This window comes from Chinchilla lanigera, unplaced genomic scaffold (genome assembly GCF_000276665.1).
Source record: "Chinchilla lanigera isolate Chin_1 unplaced genomic scaffold, ChiLan1.0 scaffold00065, whole genome shotgun sequence".
Classification (NCBI taxonomy): Eukaryota; Metazoa; Chordata; class Mammalia; order Rodentia; family Chinchillidae; genus Chinchilla; species Chinchilla lanigera.
The window spans coordinates 13,688,139-13,708,347 of NW_004955466.1; the positions used below are offsets into that span (position 1 = coordinate 13,688,139).

General features: G+C 34.5%; 1 protein-coding gene across 5 annotated transcripts in view; it reads right to left on the reverse strand.

Annotated features, from left to right (window-relative positions):
• Positions 1–20,209, reverse strand: part of Ktn1 (kinectin 1 (kinesin receptor)) — an 83,057-nt gene that overhangs the window by 23,827 nt on the left and 39,021 nt on the right. For 2 of the 5 annotated variants that reach the window (XM_013521982.1, XM_005399233.1), the window contains exons 19-33: positions 19,997–20,087; positions 19,261–19,329; positions 18,658–18,695; positions 17,702–17,792; positions 17,486–17,554; positions 16,354–16,391; positions 15,525–15,615; positions 15,381–15,449; positions 14,942–14,979; positions 12,306–12,396; positions 10,509–10,577; positions 9,448–9,482; positions 7,458–7,548; positions 5,309–5,395; positions 1,931–2,020 (exon numbers count right to left, since the gene is read on the reverse strand). In XM_013521982.1, the coding sequence (XP_013377436.1) occupies positions 1,931–2,020; positions 5,309–5,395; positions 7,458–7,548; positions 9,448–9,482; positions 10,509–10,577; positions 12,306–12,396; positions 14,942–14,979; positions 15,381–15,449; positions 15,525–15,615; positions 16,354–16,391; positions 17,486–17,554; positions 17,702–17,792; positions 18,658–18,695; positions 19,261–19,329; positions 19,997–20,087 (1,057 nt within the window). The remainder of the gene's footprint in view (positions 1–1,930; positions 2,021–5,308; positions 5,396–7,457; positions 7,549–9,447; positions 9,483–10,508; positions 10,578–12,305; positions 12,397–14,941; positions 14,980–15,380; positions 15,450–15,524; positions 15,616–16,353; positions 16,392–17,485; positions 17,555–17,701; positions 17,793–18,657; positions 18,696–19,260; positions 19,330–19,996; positions 20,088–20,209) is intronic. The other 3 variants (XM_005399234.1, XM_013521983.1, XM_013521984.1) reach the window with 2 other exon arrangements.

The window sequence follows — 20,209 nt, forward strand, 5'->3', positions numbered from 1 at the left end:
TATCTGTTCCCCCTGTACAAGATATTTCATCAGTTCAACTCAGGTGGTAGAGATCTATTTAACTAATCAAGTCCAAATGTATCATCAATATTTACAATAGAAATGAAAGAATTCTTCTCTCCTTACTTGAACTAAATGCAGGTTGTGTATACATGTAATATAAGAAAGAAGGCAGATTACACGTAGAATAGGCCATTATGTTTACTTACACTACCCTTAATACCCACACCTAGAGGAGCAGAGGTCCTAGAAAAAGATTCCACATTTGGGATGGGAAATGTAATAAATCAGCAATGTCTTGTTATACCATAAAGCACAGACATTCTCAAAGTTTGGTAGTGCTGCGTCAAAAAGACTTGATAGCCAGCCTAATAAATAAGCTCCAAGAAAGACAAAGCAGACATTATAAATGACCTCCCGATGGAAGAATACATCTGCTCACATTGCCCTACCTCCAAAATATTAAGACTGAATCTGATTAGACCTCTACTGAATACCAACCCATGGGCTTCACAAAGACACCAGCCAAATCTGAACTGAGGGAAACTCCATTGGAAACTACCAGGTTTAAAAGAGAAAAATGGGTAGAGGGTCTCTGGTGAAGGGGACTTGGTAGAATAAAACAACATCTTTAACCAGTCACATGTTGATCTTGTATTTGGGTCCTGATGAAAACAATCATGAGTTGCTATTATTTAATTAAAATAGGTAATTTCATGTGCCACCTGGAGGAATCAAGCAATGACTCTACAAAATTAAAGATGTATTTTTAGTGACATTTTAAAAGGAATTATTATGTGTGAGAAATACGTATTCTAATGTTTTCAGATGAAACACTTGAGGTTTGTGTTTCTTCAAAATAATCTGGGCAGTACAAGGTGGGATGTAAAATAAGATTGTATATGGACTGACACATGGCATATACAGGTGACTGCTGAGCTGGAATACTAGGCTCATTATTCTATTCTCTCTACTTTTGAGCATGTGAACAATTTTTCACTAAAATACCCACCTACTTGAGGAAACGGGTCTGCATCCTCACTGGCTTTCTCTACCTTCAAATACTGAATTAATTTTCTGAACCAAGTAACTTTTCTCTCCCACTTAAAACATGTCAACCTTAAGTAAAGCAAGTTTTCTATTATTTTCAAGACTTTTGCTTGAAGAAGTTAACAGATGACCAAAATCTTGAATTTTTGATAGGTAAAGAGCCTGGTTCATGGTAACAAATACATTCAGAAACATTGCTAAAATGAAAAGGTAGTCACTTAAAACTCAGTTCTACTTTGAATAAAGCCATTAAAGAATATTATTGATTTTATTAACCATTCAGAAATACTTTCCCATATAATGATTATGTCCTCTGAGTTTTATAGACCACAACAAAAATATCAGGTGAATAAAAACAAGTGAGTTTTAAACTAAGTTATTAACCTTAACTACTCAAAAGCACTCTGTCTTGGTTACTTTTCTCTTGTTGCTGGGACAAAATACCTGACGCCCAAAATTAAGGAAGGAAAGGTTTATTTCGCTTACAGTTTGTGGAGGTTTCAGACCGTACTTGGCAAGTTACAAGGCAGAGTGGCACATTGCAGAGGGCTACAGCTCATAGCAGCAGAACACAGCAAAGCAACAAACACACACAAGGGAGGAAATGGCCAGAAGCACCCTCTTCCTCTCCCTTACATATGTAAACTATCCACCCCAGGGCGGGTGTAGCTCTCACACCCATAATCAGCCAAACTCTAAAAGCCTGCCCCATGGCCGCATGAGGCTTTGGGGGGACACCCAGACACAAACCATAACAGTTAATAATGGAAAAATTAAGGAATTTGTATACTAACAAATCTAAGTGCTGAGAACAAATGCTATACAAATACCACTTTCTTAGATAATGTAATATTTTAAAGAAATGATAAATGAGTCTTACCAAATTAGAAGGGACAGACACCTTTGGAAATAATTTTTTAAGAACTTCTTTAGCTTCCAACTCAACAGCTTCCACATACTGTTGTCTTTCCTAAAGCAGAAGATGTACCAAGTCAAACTTGGACAGTTACAGAATTTAAAAAGGGAAAATACTATGGCCTTTTAAGATATAAAGGAGGAAAAATCAATTTAAAAATTATTTTAATACTGACAAATGTCAAATTGTCCCATTTTAGGAAATTAAAATGATTCCATAAGAAAAAAAAATCTGCAAAATCTCTAAAGCATACTAAATAGCAAGTAATGTCTTTTATTAATAACATTTGAACAAAATGGACATTTTCCTTGGCATTAGAAACCAACTGATGTGTCTAAGAAAAATGACCCCAACCCCAAGAACAACCAAAAATAAAACAAAACATAGTTCTTACAGCTAAAACTTTATAAACTACTTTGCCAAAATATACACATATAACTGAGACTTACTGGCAAGTAAATCTCAAAGTGGGGGAAGGGGGAGTGAGAAAGGGGAGTGGGAATAGGGGGAAGGAAAAAAAAAAGAAAAAGAAATGACATGGGAATACAATGACAACTTTGATAATTCCATCTTCAAAGTCAGGAGAAGACATTTACGCTAAACAAAACAAAAAAGGCTGTCAAATTTTGATGGGTGGCAGAAATGGGAAAAAGAGGAAAGAAACCAAAGAGAAGCTGCTAACAAATTACTTCACTTATGCTGAGTATGAAGAAGACTAATTCTGACACCCTTATATATGTCAGCTGCAAATTTAAAATATTACATATCTGTAAGTCTAAATTTACCAATTTTAAATGTAACTCCAATAGATATCAATTATAATCTCAAAACCATCGTTTGTCAAAATTAGGGCAATGATTTGATCACAAACCCCACCACTATCACCAAAAATCTAGTATTCAAATAATCTCTGCAAGATTTAAAAAAAGAAAAAGACAACCATAAAAATGCACACCTAAACCAAGCAAGTAAATCATCTGAAAAACAACATTTGCAAAGTGCAACAGGGTGACCAGGCAGACAAGCTAGCAATAACTCAACAGCACATTTCTCCCACCAGTCAGGTGTGAGCTTTGAAATCTACTGCTGGTTTAAGGGGCACACACTTCAAGTTAAGGAAACCTAACTACAGGGAAACTCTAAATTTGCATAACAGTTACATTTTGGTCACATTCTATACACTCAAAAAGCTGTCTCCTTATTAAGTATTAGTGGCAATATCTAAAAATAGGTATTTTACTGGGATATTTTCAATAATTCAAAAACACTAAATTGCAGGAATATATAAAACTGCAGAAAATAATGTAAGGTCCATTAAAAAAAAATAATTAACTGCTACTTCAGAGTCAACTTAGAGAAAATTTTTATCATTTTATCATTTTTATCAAAGTACTAGAACAAGCTGTAAAGAAAATCACCAGAACAGAAACTTTCTTTTTGGTGGTGGTGGTGGCGGCACCAGGGATTGAACCCAAGGCCTCTCTCACCGACCTACATCCCTAGCACTTGTCTAGCAACAGTCTCACTAATCTGCACAAGGTGGGCTCGAACTTGCCATCCATCTGCTTTAGCGTCCCAGGAGGGCACATGCCACCACACCCTTCAGAAGCAGAAGCTTTCTGAAAAATTTCCCAAAGAAAATGAATCCAACTGAAGTAAATAAGTGTGTAATTTGTAATCAAGAGCCACAAAGATGAGGAGTTATTTTTAGTGAATATTAACAATTTTAACTACAAAGTTTTTATTTGACATAATAGCTTGCTTTGTAGATAACAATTTCCATTTCATGTTAATAACAGGAAAAAATCTAATGTTGGAAACTGCATTTATAATTTCATTATCATCTTTAGGTGAAATATATAAAAATTATCTTTCATGTAAACCTGTCATTTATAGTAGCTCCTCAAGAATATTACTTTAAAAGTAATACTGGAAAGGTAGTATTATACTTCTCAGACAGTTTAGGTAAGCTAACCAGAGTTACTTATTTCTGGCACCTACAACCCTGAAGACATTTGACATAGTTGCTTTTACAGTACAGTTTGTAGCACTGAATCAATCACACCTAGCTTTTCTAAGGATGTCTAAATTCTGCTTGAAACAGAGAAGGCAGTAAATTCTCTCTACAGATGATTAGTTATGCAAGAAGCCATCATGCACATAAGCTCCAGCTTTCTTTCATAATCACAATATGCCTCTGGCCAATGGCATATACAGTAACTTCTGTGGGGATGGTATGATCAGCATTTCTTAGATATCCAGTCCCACTAACAAAACAGAAGGAAAAGCGTAGCTCTAACGCAGGGCATAGAGAAACCTTACCAGATTCTCTTTGCTGACAGAAATATCTGCACAACTGCAACTACTCACGTGAAACAATTAACGTCTCACCTGGCCTCGATTTTTTCCCCTCTGGCCTATTATCTTCCTAGTCCTAATACTGCCATGTATCTCAAACTCAAGAATTAGTGAAAATTATAGCCAGATGAATGGGTATACATCCACTGCAATAAATAAAATATAACTGCAAAAGCAATGCAAAGTTCTGTATGAAAATATATTCTGCTAAGAAAAGTCCTTCAAATATCCCAAAGACTTGTATTTAAAATTCAAGATTACCTAAACACACAAGACTTTTATAATGCTGAGCATAATCATATAGTTTCCCACTAATCCATGTGAAAAATTCAATACTCCTGTTCTACACTGGTTCAACTATCTCAATCTTTTAAAAGTACCTCTCCATGACAATTAGAAATCTTCACATTTGATGGATAACTTACGCTCAAGGAGAATGTCCTTCATTGTTTTTGAAAACAGAGACGGATATGTTTCAGCACTAAGTACTGTGGTTAAATCTTCCTCTTATAAGAAACTATCCCCATTAACATATTCAAAACTGACCGCTTAAGACTTTGTCATTTTCACACCTTGTCTGAGTCTTCTTAGTGTGCTTCCAAAAACCTGAGTCCACTATGCATTGCAGATGCATGCTAGACATTAACATGTGTTTGTCAATACAGTTTTGATTTCTTTGGTTTGGGGGTTTCAAAGTTCTCTAAACCACCCCCACAGGCACACCCTGTCCAAGGAGGCCCGCGTGTCAAGCAGCGCTCATCAAAGCTCCAACAACGAACTGAGTCATCCCAACAAATCAGCAAGCCCAAAATTAAAACCTCAATGCATACATGAGAAAAGCAAAGATGAGAGTGATGATAAATGTGGATGACAAGGACATTTTATATTTAAATTGCAGTAAAATTAAATGCTTTAGTCTGATTTTAAGACAAGCTGCAGACTTGCTCTGTTCAGTGGACTGTTTCTAGAAGTTAACGTTACAACCTTGGAAGTCTTGTTCACTTTGTCCTGCAGCATTTTTTCAGTTGATGCCAATGCTTCCATTGCTTCCCAGTTTTTCTCCCGAAGGTCCTAATCATTTTTAGAAAGAATGATTTCAGTTTATCCATTATTAAAAGATGTTTGCTTTTTACTTTTCATTGGTATTTTGCGCTGCATTTAAATGCTGGTTACTGCAAAATTATTTCAATGGGAAAATATGTACATTAGCAAAAAAATAAAAAGCAATGTTTAGAGCTTGAATGAGAAAATAAAGATGCCCACTTTCTGAGTTTTAGTATACACACCAAATGTGCCAGCTTCTAAAACTACTGTGCGTATGAGACCAAGAAAGCATTAAAAACTAAACACATAAACCAAGACTACAAGTGTGATTTCAGTTACCAAATATTAGAGGATTGAGGACAGAACAAATATACAGACATTGCAAAAGCTTTTCACATGATCTTAAAGCAAAGACCAAATCACTCATGGGACTTTCCGTAGCAGCCTACCATTTTCCCTATAACTTTATTTTAATACAGTTAACACTTTCCTAATCGAACTAGGAATGACGTAGAGTTAACTCACTATATTCTGTATCTTTCTGGCATTGTCAAATATGTATGTCACAAAACCATCTGACACTAGTTGTACAAGGTAAATGACCGAGGCAAATGAGGCAGCCGGGAAGCTATAAAACACATTCTCTTAGAGGAGAAATGGAGGTCACTGAAAACTGAGCTCTGAAAGATCTAGATTTTAACAGTACTTCATCAGGAATTATAAAGACAATATGCCATATTTCAATCTTCCTTTAGAGGTAGAAATCTAAGCAAAACAAAAAATAAAAAGCCAATAAACACCATTTATTGAATGCTTAGGTGTCAAATATTACACTTCACAAACTCTCACTAATCCTTCTAACAATTTATAAAGTATTTACAGTATCCCCATTTTATAGACAGGAAAACCAAGGCAGAAAGTTAGGAAATCTGGCCAAGCACACACAGCAAATGAAGAGGCAGAACTAGAGTGGTTGGGCGCTGTGCTCTGCTGGCCTCCAGGGTCCCAGCCCTCATCATGTCTCAAGGCCTCCGGGTACTGCTGCCGCGGCTGCTGCTGCTGCATTAAACTGGCATCGCCTTGCCGTCCTTATCTCAGAACCCCAACCACAAACACAGCACAATGTTAGCGGGACAGTGCATAGCCCACCGCGAGTTCTATACTGAGCAGTGCTGTTAGCGATGTTACACAACACACAAAGGCAATTCACACCCCTAATTTTGACAAACTCGGGGGTGCAGGAAAATACCAACTTGTTACATTAAAATTTAACAAACTCTGAAAAGTTTCACATATCAGGAAACATGTCCATTTATTATCAATATTCTCTTAGATTTCAGTAACATTTTGGCCCTGCTCATGCCTTAGTAATCGCATTTGTGTGTGCAAATATTCCTTCTTTAGGTAGAATATGGACTCTGTAGGTGTTGCCTTTTGATAAGAAAATTTGTGAAATTCACCTACGTTATTTGCTCAGTAAAAATACTGTACTAGATTTGTAGTTCTTAAAGAACGGCTTCTTCCCACTTTCTAGTACAATTTATTCAGGTTCTAAGGCCTTTTGATTACCAAAATTCACAGGCATGCCTCTCAGTTAAAAAAGGGAAACCCCAGGAGGCTTCAAAAACTGAAACACTGAGAGTATTCAGTTTGAATATTGGCATCACTTTTGGTCTACAAAAAGGCTGGCCTGATGTACATAAGAAGAAAAAAACTCTGATTTTAAAATACTGAAAGAAATACTTGAAAATGTTGGAAATACTTGAATGAATTATTTTTTCCAGATAACAAAAACTCAACTGCTATTTTAAAAAACAAAAAATGAACAGAAAAACTAGGAATAAACATAGCTTCAGTATTTAAAATGATATTCCTAACTGTAAAAATTGGCCTCTCACCTATAAAAAAAATGTATTCTCCAATAAAATTATTCTAGTAATATCCTCCAAAAGCTTCAAACAGCAACAACATTTTCTTACAAAGATTTAGAAACCTAAAGTAAAACTGGTTTCAAAGAAAAAAGAAATTCCTGAACTATCTATGTTGAAGAAATAAAAAGAAAATTTCATTTTTATGAAGATTCGCTTACATTGTTTTTCTTCCTCTGATGTTCAACAGCATCCTTCAAAGAATCTAATTCATTCTGGAGCCCAGTTATTTCCTTCTCTTTTTCTGAAATTCTAAATCAGAATATAAATGCATATTTTTAGTAGAGTAATTTTAGATAAACAGAAATGTAACTTAGATATTAGTCAACCAGTAGTACAACTACTTATCATTGTTACTACAAATAATGGTTCAAAAAGTGCATTAACTTTGTAACAGCTTAGCCACTGTTTACCACAGAAAGCCTACCCTATGCACTCTTAACTTCAGAAATGATTTTTAAAATATGTTTATACACATGACATGATGAGGTTTGTGCTAAAGAGAAATTTCAGCTCCAAATAAACAATTCATGAATATATGAACTGCTGCAGTTGTTATTTTCTATCTGGTAGTGTATCAGTCATTTATTTTGTAGTTATTTATTCACTTACTTGCTCACTGGTGATACTGGGGAGTAGAGCCAGGGCTTTCTCACTAAGCTCCTAACCTCATTTTAATTTTTTTGAGATAGGATCTCACTAACATGCCCAGGCTGGGCTCAGGCTTACAATTCTCCTGCCTCAGCCTCCCAGAGTGCTGAGATTACAGCAGTCTGCACCATCAGTAGCTATTTCTCTGAGGAAAGGCAACTGATATTGAACCAGTACCCTGTGTTTTAAAAGGCAATGAAACCAGATACAACTTTTAAGTGGCTCACCCACAAAGACAGCATATTAAAACGACAGGTGTTCCCCTGTCATTTCCACACCACTCAGACGATTCGTGCCCCCTTGCTCCCATTCCATCTAGTGAATTTGTTATTTACCAGAAAAGCAGAGAGCAATGGTAAAGATTCAACTGTTTGACTGAAAGTGGCTTGGTAGAAAATTATATCACAAATGGTTTTTTCTTAAGAATAACAATATACATAAATGTTTGGCAACAAAGTTAAATCACACATAGCTCTTTCTTAAAATAAGAATAAGAAACTGCCCGCCCACAGTCTATTTGTGTATGGCCCTTAAACTAGGAGTTGTTGTTTTACTTCTTTGTTGTTTGAGCCAGAGTCTTGCTATATTACCCAGGCTGGATTCAAATTCATGTGGACTCAAGTGATCCTCATGCTTCAGCCACACAAGTAGCTATAACTAAAGGTGTATGCTGCTGTGTGCAGCCTCTTGTTTTATGTTTTTAAAAGTTAAGAAAATGCAGTGGAAAGAAAAAGTGAAAGGCAACAGACACCTATGCTCTCCATAAGACAAAGTATTCACTATCAAGCCCTTTATAGAACATAACTGTCAGGCTTGTTCCATATAGTCAAACTTAAAGACTTAAACCAGTACATAATTCTAACTTATAAAGGATCAACTCTGTCAACAAACCAAGATGGAGGTATATTTACATTATTTATATCATCTGTGAGTATGCTTAATGTGGTTGAAATTTAACATGTTGAGATTCACTATGACATAGCTGAAATGACTTTAAACATAGTCCCATAGATAAAATTAAAGGTCAATTAGAAAAGAGTTTCAGTGACAACAGTTCTCCTTAAGAGAGCAACAATGAAGATTATAAATGTTCTTTAAATGTAAGAACTAAATCAAAATTTGCACCACTGAATTCCACAATGAGATTTGGAATAAAGAAGACTCAGTAGGACAGCTGAGAAAATTAAAGGTGATTTAGTAATGCCTTAAAATACAGTTTGGTATGATTCAACTGGGTGTTTTCTGAATGCCTAAAAAAAAAAGGAAAAAACCCTAAAAACATTTATACATCTCCCTCAAAAAAATTTTCCAAGAAATCCAAATATAAAAAGGATGCTAAGTTGGCAAAAAAGCACAGGTATGATCCACTGACCTGTAGTTCAAGGTGTCTAAATAACTATAAAAATTTTGTGAACATTTGCAGGTACATAAAAATGCTTCTTTGAACTCTAAAGCACATAAAAAGTTATCACCTCCCATAGAGTGAATAAAACTACTTACACTTTTAGTAATTCTTCGTAAGCGGGAAAAGATGCCTATTAAAAAAGAGAAATATGATTTCAAAACAAGCTTTCTAAGGCAAAAGAATAAATTTTTCTCAGATATCAATTAAGTCAATGCTAAAAATACCGTATTTATTCCCCATGACAGTATCTTAACTTCAATCAAGGGATTTTAATAAAAATATGTACAGATTTACAAAAAGTATTCAGTGCTAACTTCAGTCTTCATCATCACTACATATTTAAATTCTTCATTTAGCAAGCATTTATCAATTTCCTATGTACAAAGTAGTAATATCTTTTCATACTGCATAATTCATATTTCACTATGTAAAATTTTAAGCTTCCAAAATTCAAAAAAGAATATTAAATGCAATCAAACGAAAAGCTAGTAAAAGTTCATTTCCTCGCATATAAGAGTTTATTTTACATAATATGCAAAGACAAATGGCCTTCACATATATTTATTCTTGACAATTAAAGTCTCCCAAAGTAAACTACTAGATGTTTCTTGTCAACAAGTACTCTGATATTTTTGTTCTTCAAAATACATTCTGAAATATCCATGAATTGAAGAAAATTGTAGGTAATGTATCTTTTTTAAAATAAACTATTTCAATTTTATCAAGCTAAATTACACCTTGAAAAGGCACTTTTAACAGTCGTAGGCCATCATTTATAATATTACATATTTGCTAGTTTCCCTCCAATTATTAATATTTTGTTTCAGGAAGCAAGAGAGAGTATATACATACATATGTTTAAACTGACTTCTACATAATTTCAACTAGCTAAGAACAGCATTTCTGAGACTCAGAGAACATAGATATACAGAGCTAAAGTACTGATAGTAATATGTGTATATTTTTATAAATTGTAGATTATTTTATCTAGAATATTTCCTGCAAATTTCTTTGTTTTATAGGAAATTTGGTAAACAAATACAAGGACAAATATTTTATTCTTGATGAAATTTTAAAATGGTAAACTAGTTACTGGTTATGTAATTTTTTAATCACATAAATAAAAGGCAAAACATCTAATAGTACCAGTACCTACCTGTTGGTAATTCTGTTGCTTAAACTGCTCAATCTGGGATTTAAATAATTTGTTTTCATCTTGCACCTCCTTTTTAAACAAAAATTAAATATGAATATGTAGATTTTCATTTTCCATAATAAGCTTTTGAAACATACTATACAATCTAGAAAAATTTCTAGAAACACGTAGTTATAGTAGTTACAGTTAGCACAAGCCTGGGAATGGGTATGCCTCAAAAGGAACAAAAAAGGACACAGAAATAGATCCAAGTATCTACAGGGTGATATTTCATGTCAACAGGGCAGGGTGCCTCAACCTTGATGCATGCATTATCTTGGGCTGGGCATTTTTTTGCTGTACGGGACTGTCCTGTGCACTACAGACTATAGCTATATCCACAGCTGCTACCTAGTACGTTCAATAGCTGTGATGACCAACCATGACTCCACATACTACTAAATGTACCCTGCAGAGCACAGCCACTGCAGAAATGACATAGGATTTAGTAACATAGCTAGCTTCTTTATAAAGGATGGAATGTTATTTTCACAACATACTGAAGTTACATACAAATTTTAAAAATCTAAGGAAAATGTGAAAATATCTTTGGAGTGAGAGTCCTAAAACTAAAACTCAGCAAAATACTTGTATTTCAATACGTAAACATTTAAACTCTCCAAAAACAGGAAGGAACACAAAAGAAGTCTAAAGGAAAATTGGAAGGGCAGCATAGATCACCTCATAAATAACGAAGGACTAATTTCCCTTATAAATTAGCAAAGCAGTCATCCCAGAAGGAAAAATTAAAGGGTATTTCATATACAAATGGCATACACATATGAAGAATGCTTAACTTCGTTCACAAATGCAAATTAAAAACAACCCTACCATTTTTCCAGAATACTTTTTATCAATTGTTGTCACCGCCTGTCCATGTTGGAAAGGAAGAGTGGCCTCCGCCAGCCAGGGTATAATTAGTAAGAACAGCTTTGGAGGGCAATTTAATGGTGCCTAACAGAACTGAACACAGCAACACCTGGGAGGGAGCAAACATGGGACAGAACCACCCCTTGGGGCATGAAATGCGAGGGGTCTACTCCACAGCACCGCAGGGACCAACGGATGTGCTGCCACTTCAGTGTCATGTGAAATAAAACACACAAAAGCTGAATTAACATCTGACCTAGAATTTTACTTCCAGGAATTTATAACAGACACAGTAGCAAAAGTATTCAAAGTACAGTAGGTGGTCAAGGACATTCACTGTGATACTGTTTGCAGTAGGACAAACAATCCCACACAGGCTAGGTACCAAAGACTGGAGTTGGTTATGTAAGTGGAGGTATAACCATACAATACCACAAAGCCATTAACAGTTCAAAGCAGAAATGTACACATGTGGAAAGTGAAAAACATTTGTTAATTGGAGCAAAGCAAAAATCAAAAGTCTGTAGTAGCCAGGTGAGGTGGTAAATGCTGTAACCCCAGCACTCTGGGGGCTGAGGCAGGAGGATCACTGGAGTTCATGGCTAGCCTGGGCTACATAGTGAGTTCAAGGCCAGCATGATTTACATATACCCTGTCTCAAAAAACTAAAAGGAAAAATGAAAAGTCTGTGTAATTATGTATACTATGTTTAAAAAGTAAGTACACATACATTCATGTATTTATGCATGGGTATTTTTTCAAAAGATATAATATTGACAGTAGTTATTTCTGAGAATGAGACTTTCTTTTATAGCAGTTAAAGCTTTTTAAAACAACATGCAAAGATGGTAACTCACCAAATAACTAATTTCAAATAACTATATTCACCTGTAACAGCTTTATTTTGCTAGAAAGATCACTCTCCCTCTCTTTTAGCATAGCTTCTACTATCTTCATTTCATTTTCCTTTTCTTTCAACCTAGAATTTTTAAAAAGACCTTATTTTACTAATATATACAAAAAAGGAAAGCCAGACTCCAATATCACCTCTAAGAAAATAACAAACAATGTCTACCAGCTGTTTCTCTTCATATTATGCCAACTTTAAGTTTGTTTTAAAAGATTATTTACAGGGGCTGGGAATTAAGCTCAGTGGCAAAGTGCCTGCCTGGCAAGCGCAAGGTCATGAGTTTGATTCCCGATACTGGAAGAGAAACAAAAACACAAACAAACAAACAAAAAAATAAATAAAAGATTATTTTCAGAGTATTTGGGAAGAACAACATCCTAAAACCACCATGGCTTAATTTATGTTTAGTAAGTCTGAAGCAAACACAGTTTTTTCTAGGCAGAAACGCTAAAACAAAGGTTAAAATAAAAACTGTATTTCATCAACTTGTTATAGAAGTTACCCATTAAAAAGAAGGGAGAAGCAAGAATCTCAGCCATAATTTGACCCTGGAAATTACAATGTGCCCAATGGTTGTGCCAAAGAGGTGTCATACACAATTTAACTTGCTACTCCCTAACCCAGTCTTGATGTAAATCTTAATCTGGCCCAAGTGAATCCCACTAGTCCTTGTATCTAAACAACAAATCTCTAATGTAACACTTGACATTACTAAATGATATGTTTATCTCCCCAGGGAAAATCTTATCAATTTCAATATTCCCAGTGTCTTGAAGGCATACAGTATCATTCATTTGGTAAATGGAACACTATACATATCCCATGTTAATCAAGATAAAAATGTCAACATGCTGATAGGTCTATATGGAAAATAAGACAGCATACATGAAGAGTGAGATTAAAGAATGAAAGAAAGGGTAAATCTTAAATGCATATTGATAAGTGGAAAAAGACAACTCGAAAAGGTTATATATTATATGGGCCCAACTGACATTCTGGGAAAAGCAAAACTATTAAGACAGAAAAATGATTAGTGGCTGCCAGGAGTTCAAGGGGGTAGGGGGAGTAAATAAAGGGGAGTGGGATAAACAGGGACCATTGTCCTAAAGGACAGTGAAATTATTTGATATCATAATGATGGCTACATTATTATACATTTGCTAATGTATTGCTATTGCCTCATCAAGTATGGTAACTGTACCAAGACAATGCAAGACATTAACAGGCAAAATGGGGGACAGAAGTGATATAGGTTCTCTGTGTACTTTTCTCTCAATTTCTTTCTATACCCTAAAAATGCTTCCCCCAAATAAGGTCTATTAATTTAAAACATAAAGGACAAGGAAAATGTAAAGCAGAAATAAACCTAGAATTATATACTTTATAACTCATATACTTACAACAAGAAGGCCATAAATGTGTCTCTACTAGAAGATGAAAGGACTCTTTTGGGAGTAGGACGGTACTGTGGATCGAACCGTGAGCTACACGGTGAGCTACACCCCCAACCTGTTCTTTATTTCGAGACAGGGTCTCAGTAAATCGCTAAGTTGCCCAGGTGGGGCTAGAGTTTGGCTCCTCCTACCTCAGACTCCCAGAGTGCTAGGACGATAGGTGTGTATCAGCACAACCAGCTGAAGTGACCTGGACAGGTACACAATACCCGAAAGGTAAATAATCACGTATAAACTGAGCCATCTCGGTAGGAAGAAAAGTTGTCCCCCTTGCTTTCCTTAACACAAATGACCTAGTATCTTGGTTCTAATGACATAGTCTAAAGTGGTACTTCTTAAAACAGACATCAGTAAGGACTGATTGATGGGCACTGCGTTAAAGAAAGATCCTCAGAACTAATTATAGGGGAATAGAAGCTGAGGTTCAGACACCCTTCCTCATTACTGTAGACTGAGTAGGCTTAAGAAAACAGCCTTTATAGGATAGAAAAAGTGTTCTAGGATGAACATTTACAAAGAACAATACCTCCTATAATGATGAAAGTCAACAGTTTTATTAATCAGCACAGAATACTTCACATAACAAGTTCTATTTTCCTTATGAGCAAGTTAGAATTATAGAAAGATTCAGTATTCAGTATCAGTATTATGGCTAAGATCATCTGTTTAACTCAGAGATGTTAGTCTATCAAATATTAAATTGGTTTTAATTTGAAATAAATTTTGTTTTTACAATAACTACATGTTTTTCATAAAAGGGCAGAACTTAAAACCAGTACATATTTGTAGAATGAATATTTGAGAAAATGAGTTTGAAGATTGGGGAAGGATAAAGTCATCAGGTATTTTAAAGTATTTAAAGGGCCTCTGCTTCATTCTACCAAAAAGAGACTTTTGGTCTCTTTGCCTCTGGACTAAACAGGTAACAAGAAACCTATCATAATTACTTTTAACCCATTTATGCCCAAGATTGCAATTTTTTTTTAACTTTTGCATGAAATGACCTAGAAAAAGTCACGGAACAGAATTTGAAGAGAAAAAGTTTTATTATGTTCTATTCTTCTGAGCATTTCAAAAATGGAATACTAAGCATTGACGTAAAGTACATTCTGAAAAACAGTTAGGTTCTTACTGATAATGGCAGCTAAAAGTATACTTACACAATTTCAAGTTCTTCAAATTGTGATGCAGAATGTACCTATGAAACACATTCATATTTTTAATACTAGCAGCAAAATAAAACCAAATACCACAATACATATATAGAATCAATCATCAATAACGCAAAAATGTAATTATGTGGCAGATTTATAGTTAAGCTATTTATAAAACAAAGTCAGAATGACTTTTATGAAACTTAGTTTTTGAAAGATGTACATTTTAAAAAAAAGGGAATGTATAAACAGGCTGATAAATGAGGGCACTGAGTATGACAGGACAGGAATAAACTTAACTTATTTTAACAGTAACAAAACTACAGTACAATAAGAATTCTCTGGGCAGAGAAACTGGGACCAGATTAAATTCTGTGCTTTGCAGTATATTAGATAAAGACTCCTCATTCCTTATGTAGATGCTGGTAATTTGCTTATACTGTACCTCCTGCAAGTCATGTCGTGCTACTTCTTGAACATGAGCCTTTAAAGATTCATTTTCTTCTTGAAGTTCCTTAAACACAATAGGTATGAGTTGATATTCAAGTATTAAAATGGTACTTTTTTTAACTTTTGTTTTTAGTCTCACCTGCAACCATTTCCCTCTATTGGCTAGGTCTTTCTCCTTCTCTTCTAAAACAGCTTTCATGGTATTCATCTGTTCATCCTTTCCTTTTAATCTGATAATAAATTAATGAGAAATATAAATAAAAATATTACATGAGCATAAATAATGGCGGCTGGAAAAGTATGCTTATAGCCCAAGCTGATTAAAATAAATTAAAAATTATTTTATGTAAAAAGGCACACAAGCTGGGCATGGCGGTGCATGCCTGCAACCCTAGCACTCAGCAGTCTGACGCAGGAAGAGTATCATGAGTTCGAGGCCTGGGTTACATAGTGAGGTCAGGCCCAGCCTGAACTACATAGCAAGACCCTGTCTCAAAAACCAAAAAAGTACCCAAGATTTTGGAAACTATCAAATTACAAAGTAATAGGACAATTAAACAAACTGTTCTATCACTGAAAATCCAGACATTAAATATATTAGGGCAGCTCTACAATACATCACCCTGTTTTAAGAAGTATCAGCAAATTCAGACAGCTTATTACTAGTGGGTTGAGTATAAAATATAGTTAGTTTCACATAACTATTTATATGGGCCAAGAGCTATATTCACTTAAAGTCAGATTATAAACCAAAATGTAAGAATTCCCATCCTACCTCCTTCCCACCAAAAAAGAAAAACATAAACAAAACCCTATAGGTTAATGCATAATGAAAAAATGTAATATTGTAAGGCCTTTTGAATTTGATGTTTTCTAAAATATTAACTGAAATAAAAACATGTTATAATTGTCATATTTAATTTCTCAGAAACAGATATTTATAGATAAATGAGAAAAATGGTACTTACAAGTTCTGAAGCTCCTGAACTTGAGAAGTGATAGATAACTGAAATACAAAGGACATAAAAGGTAATTCATAATCCTTTTGCTTTATGATATACTTAGAACACTTTGAATTACAAAGACCCCAACTCAACTCTTTATGCCAAAGTGAGGTGCTTTTATTACATCTTTACTTGACAGTAAAAGTAACAATATAATAGGGAGGGGCTAAGACAAGGAAAACGGTTATAAATAATAAGTTTAAATAATATTGATATTTTTAAAATTATGAAAGTAAGAGCATTACCTAATTCTCCACACACCTCCACACAGCTCAGTTATCAAGGACAACTACTCAACAGTACTCTATTACTGTCCCTCTGTAGTCTCCTTTATAAACATATCATATTGGCTATTAGTACTTTTCTTCTGCCATTCTATTCTCATAGCCCCTTTAGATCTTAGCATAGGCATCAGTTCCTCAGGAGGTGTCTCTCCTAACCTCATGATCTGTATCATCTGATCTTTTTCACCACACCTTGTTTTGTTCAACGTATTATCTCTAATCATTAGTACAAAGTTTTGACAGGAAAGAAGAACTCAATAAATACTGTTGAAGAAATCTGTTAAGTGAAAGAATCTCTTCTTCCACCCAATTATTCCCATTTTTTTCAACAAAGCCTCATCAGGTTAAATCCCATTAAACTCACATAATTCCAGTAAGCACATCTACCTTTGGAAAAAGACTTGTATTTTGTTCTACAGGCAGAGGTTGAGCAACATACATTCTGTAACAAATCATTCTGTTCCATGTAGTTTGTTTTTATAAGGGTGGGATTAAAAAAAAAAAATTAACAAGTGTTTAGTATTCTGTTTTAAATTGGCAAAGTAAAATGAAATATCAATACAGAAAACTTTTCAGAAAAAAACTTTGACAGTTAAGCTTTAAAAAATACACAACATCAAGGACACATGAAATCAAGTGTCATATTAAGGGTATTTTCTCACATTAGGCAAGAAAACAAAAGCATATAACCTAGTATTACCTACAGAACACTACTAAAAGATATTTTCTGAGTAACAAAGAAAAAAATCAAGTAACTCATAAATAATACATAGACTAATAAATCTGTCATGCTATGGCTCTGAGATTTTTACCTGTTGAGCCTTTTCAAGCTGGACATTTCCTATTTCTTCTTTTAGAGCCTCTATTTCCTGTTTCAAATCCTTGACAACAAAACAGACAAGATTGGACAATGGAAACACATAAAAGTGACATAAAATGCAATGCATAGACAAACAGATGAAATTAAATGATATTAACTAAAGCTGATAAACAGAAAGGCAAACACATTATTCTTTTTCTCCCAATACCTGAACAGTTTTCTCCTTATTAGCAACTTTGAGAATTTCAGCTTCTAGAAGTTCTTCTACAGACTTGATCTTTCCATCTTTCTCATGGATCCTTAAATAAATAAATGCAGTATTAACTTCAACAGAAATCACCAAAATCCATCAAGATATAAAAATACCATTAAATCACGGAATGGTTCTCCAAGTCAATGCTCTCCCACGTAAAACAGCAACCTACTCTTGCAAATAAAAGGGAAAACAAACCAAAATAGTAAAGCTCTTCCTAAATGAGACTTAATCAGCAACTACCAGATGGTTGTAACTTATACACAAGAAGTTGGTGATAACCTTTAAAAGTACAATGGGGAGTCAGTCAGGCATGGTGGCTCAGTCCTATAATCTCAGCCCTTTCGGATGCTGAGGCAGGAAAATGGCAAGTTCAAGTCCTGCCTAAGCAACTCAGCAAAACCTTTGTCTCAAAAAAAAAAAAAAAAAAAAAAGAGGGTTGGGATGTAGCTGGATTCAATACCCAGCACCACCTCCCCTCCACCAAAATACACGAGGAATGTAAGATTTGCACTATGAAAACCTGGGAGAATCAAATGCCACTCAATAGTACTAGCTTCCCAGACGCTCAAAGCTGTGACAGAACACATACAGTTACGGCATTAAACTTTACAACATCTAAAGAATGCAAAGAATTGATCTCTCTATCTAGTGTAACATTCTTCAATAGTTCCTACTACAAGACAAAAAATTAACAATTTCACGTCATACAAAAATAAATGGAATCAATTTTGGAAACTAAAAACAAATCAGAGTAAATTTAGGAAAGACAGAACTTCCTTTAGTCCATTAATGAAAAATTCTAAAGTCAACGTATACCAGCTGTCCAACTAAGCAACAAAACTAATTTATGAGTACTAAGAAAATAGGTCAAAAGAAAAAGGTCAGTTTATAACAGTGTTATCACTTACACTCTCTTAAGTTCTTCAACTAGAGATGCAAAAGAAACCTAGAAATACAAAAACGCACCTTAATAACTTGTTCAAACTATAAATAGGTCAGAAGTAGAAAAGTACAATTACCACTCTACCAGAATTTAAATGGGAAAAAGTAAGCCCACAATTCTTTAGAGATATTTTAAATGGTGTAATGATAAAAATCAATAGCATTTTAAAAGTAAGCAGTTTTAAGCCTACTTATAAATGGAAGACAAAAGAAAAACCATTGGATGAATATCTGAATTACTTATTAATTCTAAACAGACAAAGACAAAGACAAAATACAACTAGGAAACTGCCTCATTTCAGGCAGCCCGTTATTATTTAGTCTTAACTTTTTATTACTATAGTAAAAAAACAATGATACCCTATTCTAGACTACTCTACACAGTGGTTGACATGCAGACAGCTTTCAATAAGTTGTATTCTCTAACATCGATAATCAAGTAACTAATCAATGATTAAAACTAACTGTGTACCTTGGCAGAAAAACAGGCAATCAAAAGATCTGGTATATCTGCATGTAATATTTCTGTCCATTGTTTAAAAGAGAAGAGCTGTGGAATAGATACATACCTGATCATTTTGCTTAGCCTTTAAGTCTTGAACTTCTTTTGTCAGAGATGAATTTTCTGTTCTTATTGCCTTTTTTCAAAAACATGCAAGAGTAACATATTTTTACCTTCTACAAAACTAGCTAGCTTCATTTTTCTTTAGTTCTATCTTTTCCTCTCCAGGAGGTCCAAGATCTTGCTTGCTCCTTATGTTGTATGGCTAGCCAAATGGTTGTAATTCAATTGTCCCCACAAATATTTCTACTTCTATTCCCACAAACTCAAAAATACATAGTGTATCTCTTGTCAACTAACTCAGGACCCTCCCTAAATTCAAATACATCTTTACTTACTCTTCCCAGTAACACTGCCTTACTCAAGTTAGTTAGGGCTAAGGATAACCATAAAACAGAACTGTGCACCTCTTCCCCTCACCCCCAGTAAGGGCTCATGAAGTCTGCCAGTGATCATCTAGTTATATTCTGCACATAAGCGCAAGTGGGTGAGCATATTACAGACTGTAACAACAGTATACACCTCATTAAGGCAGAGATACATAGTTGCTACAATCAACTATGCGTTTTTCTATTTCTGAAAAAAATCTTAAATTCCATTTTAAAAGGTATTTTATATATTTATAAAATGTGCGTAATTAATAGTAAGTTTAACAGCTATAAGAAAACCTTATACAATTCCAGTGAAATCCTTTCATGTTCACAGAATAATAACAAGAAAAACAAATCGACAAAATTCTTTACATTCAGTTCCTCCTCTTTCGTGGCCACCTGAATAAGTCCAGTTTCAAGTAATTCTTCTACAGTCTTTAACTTCTCATTTTTTTCTTGAATGCTGAAATTATAAATTTAAAGTGTATGTATGAACTGTTTTTCCAGGAAAGTAGTATCATTCCTAAATCAATACCTCTGCCCAATATTCCTATAAACTTTTAATTCTAGAAAGATCTCTAAGGA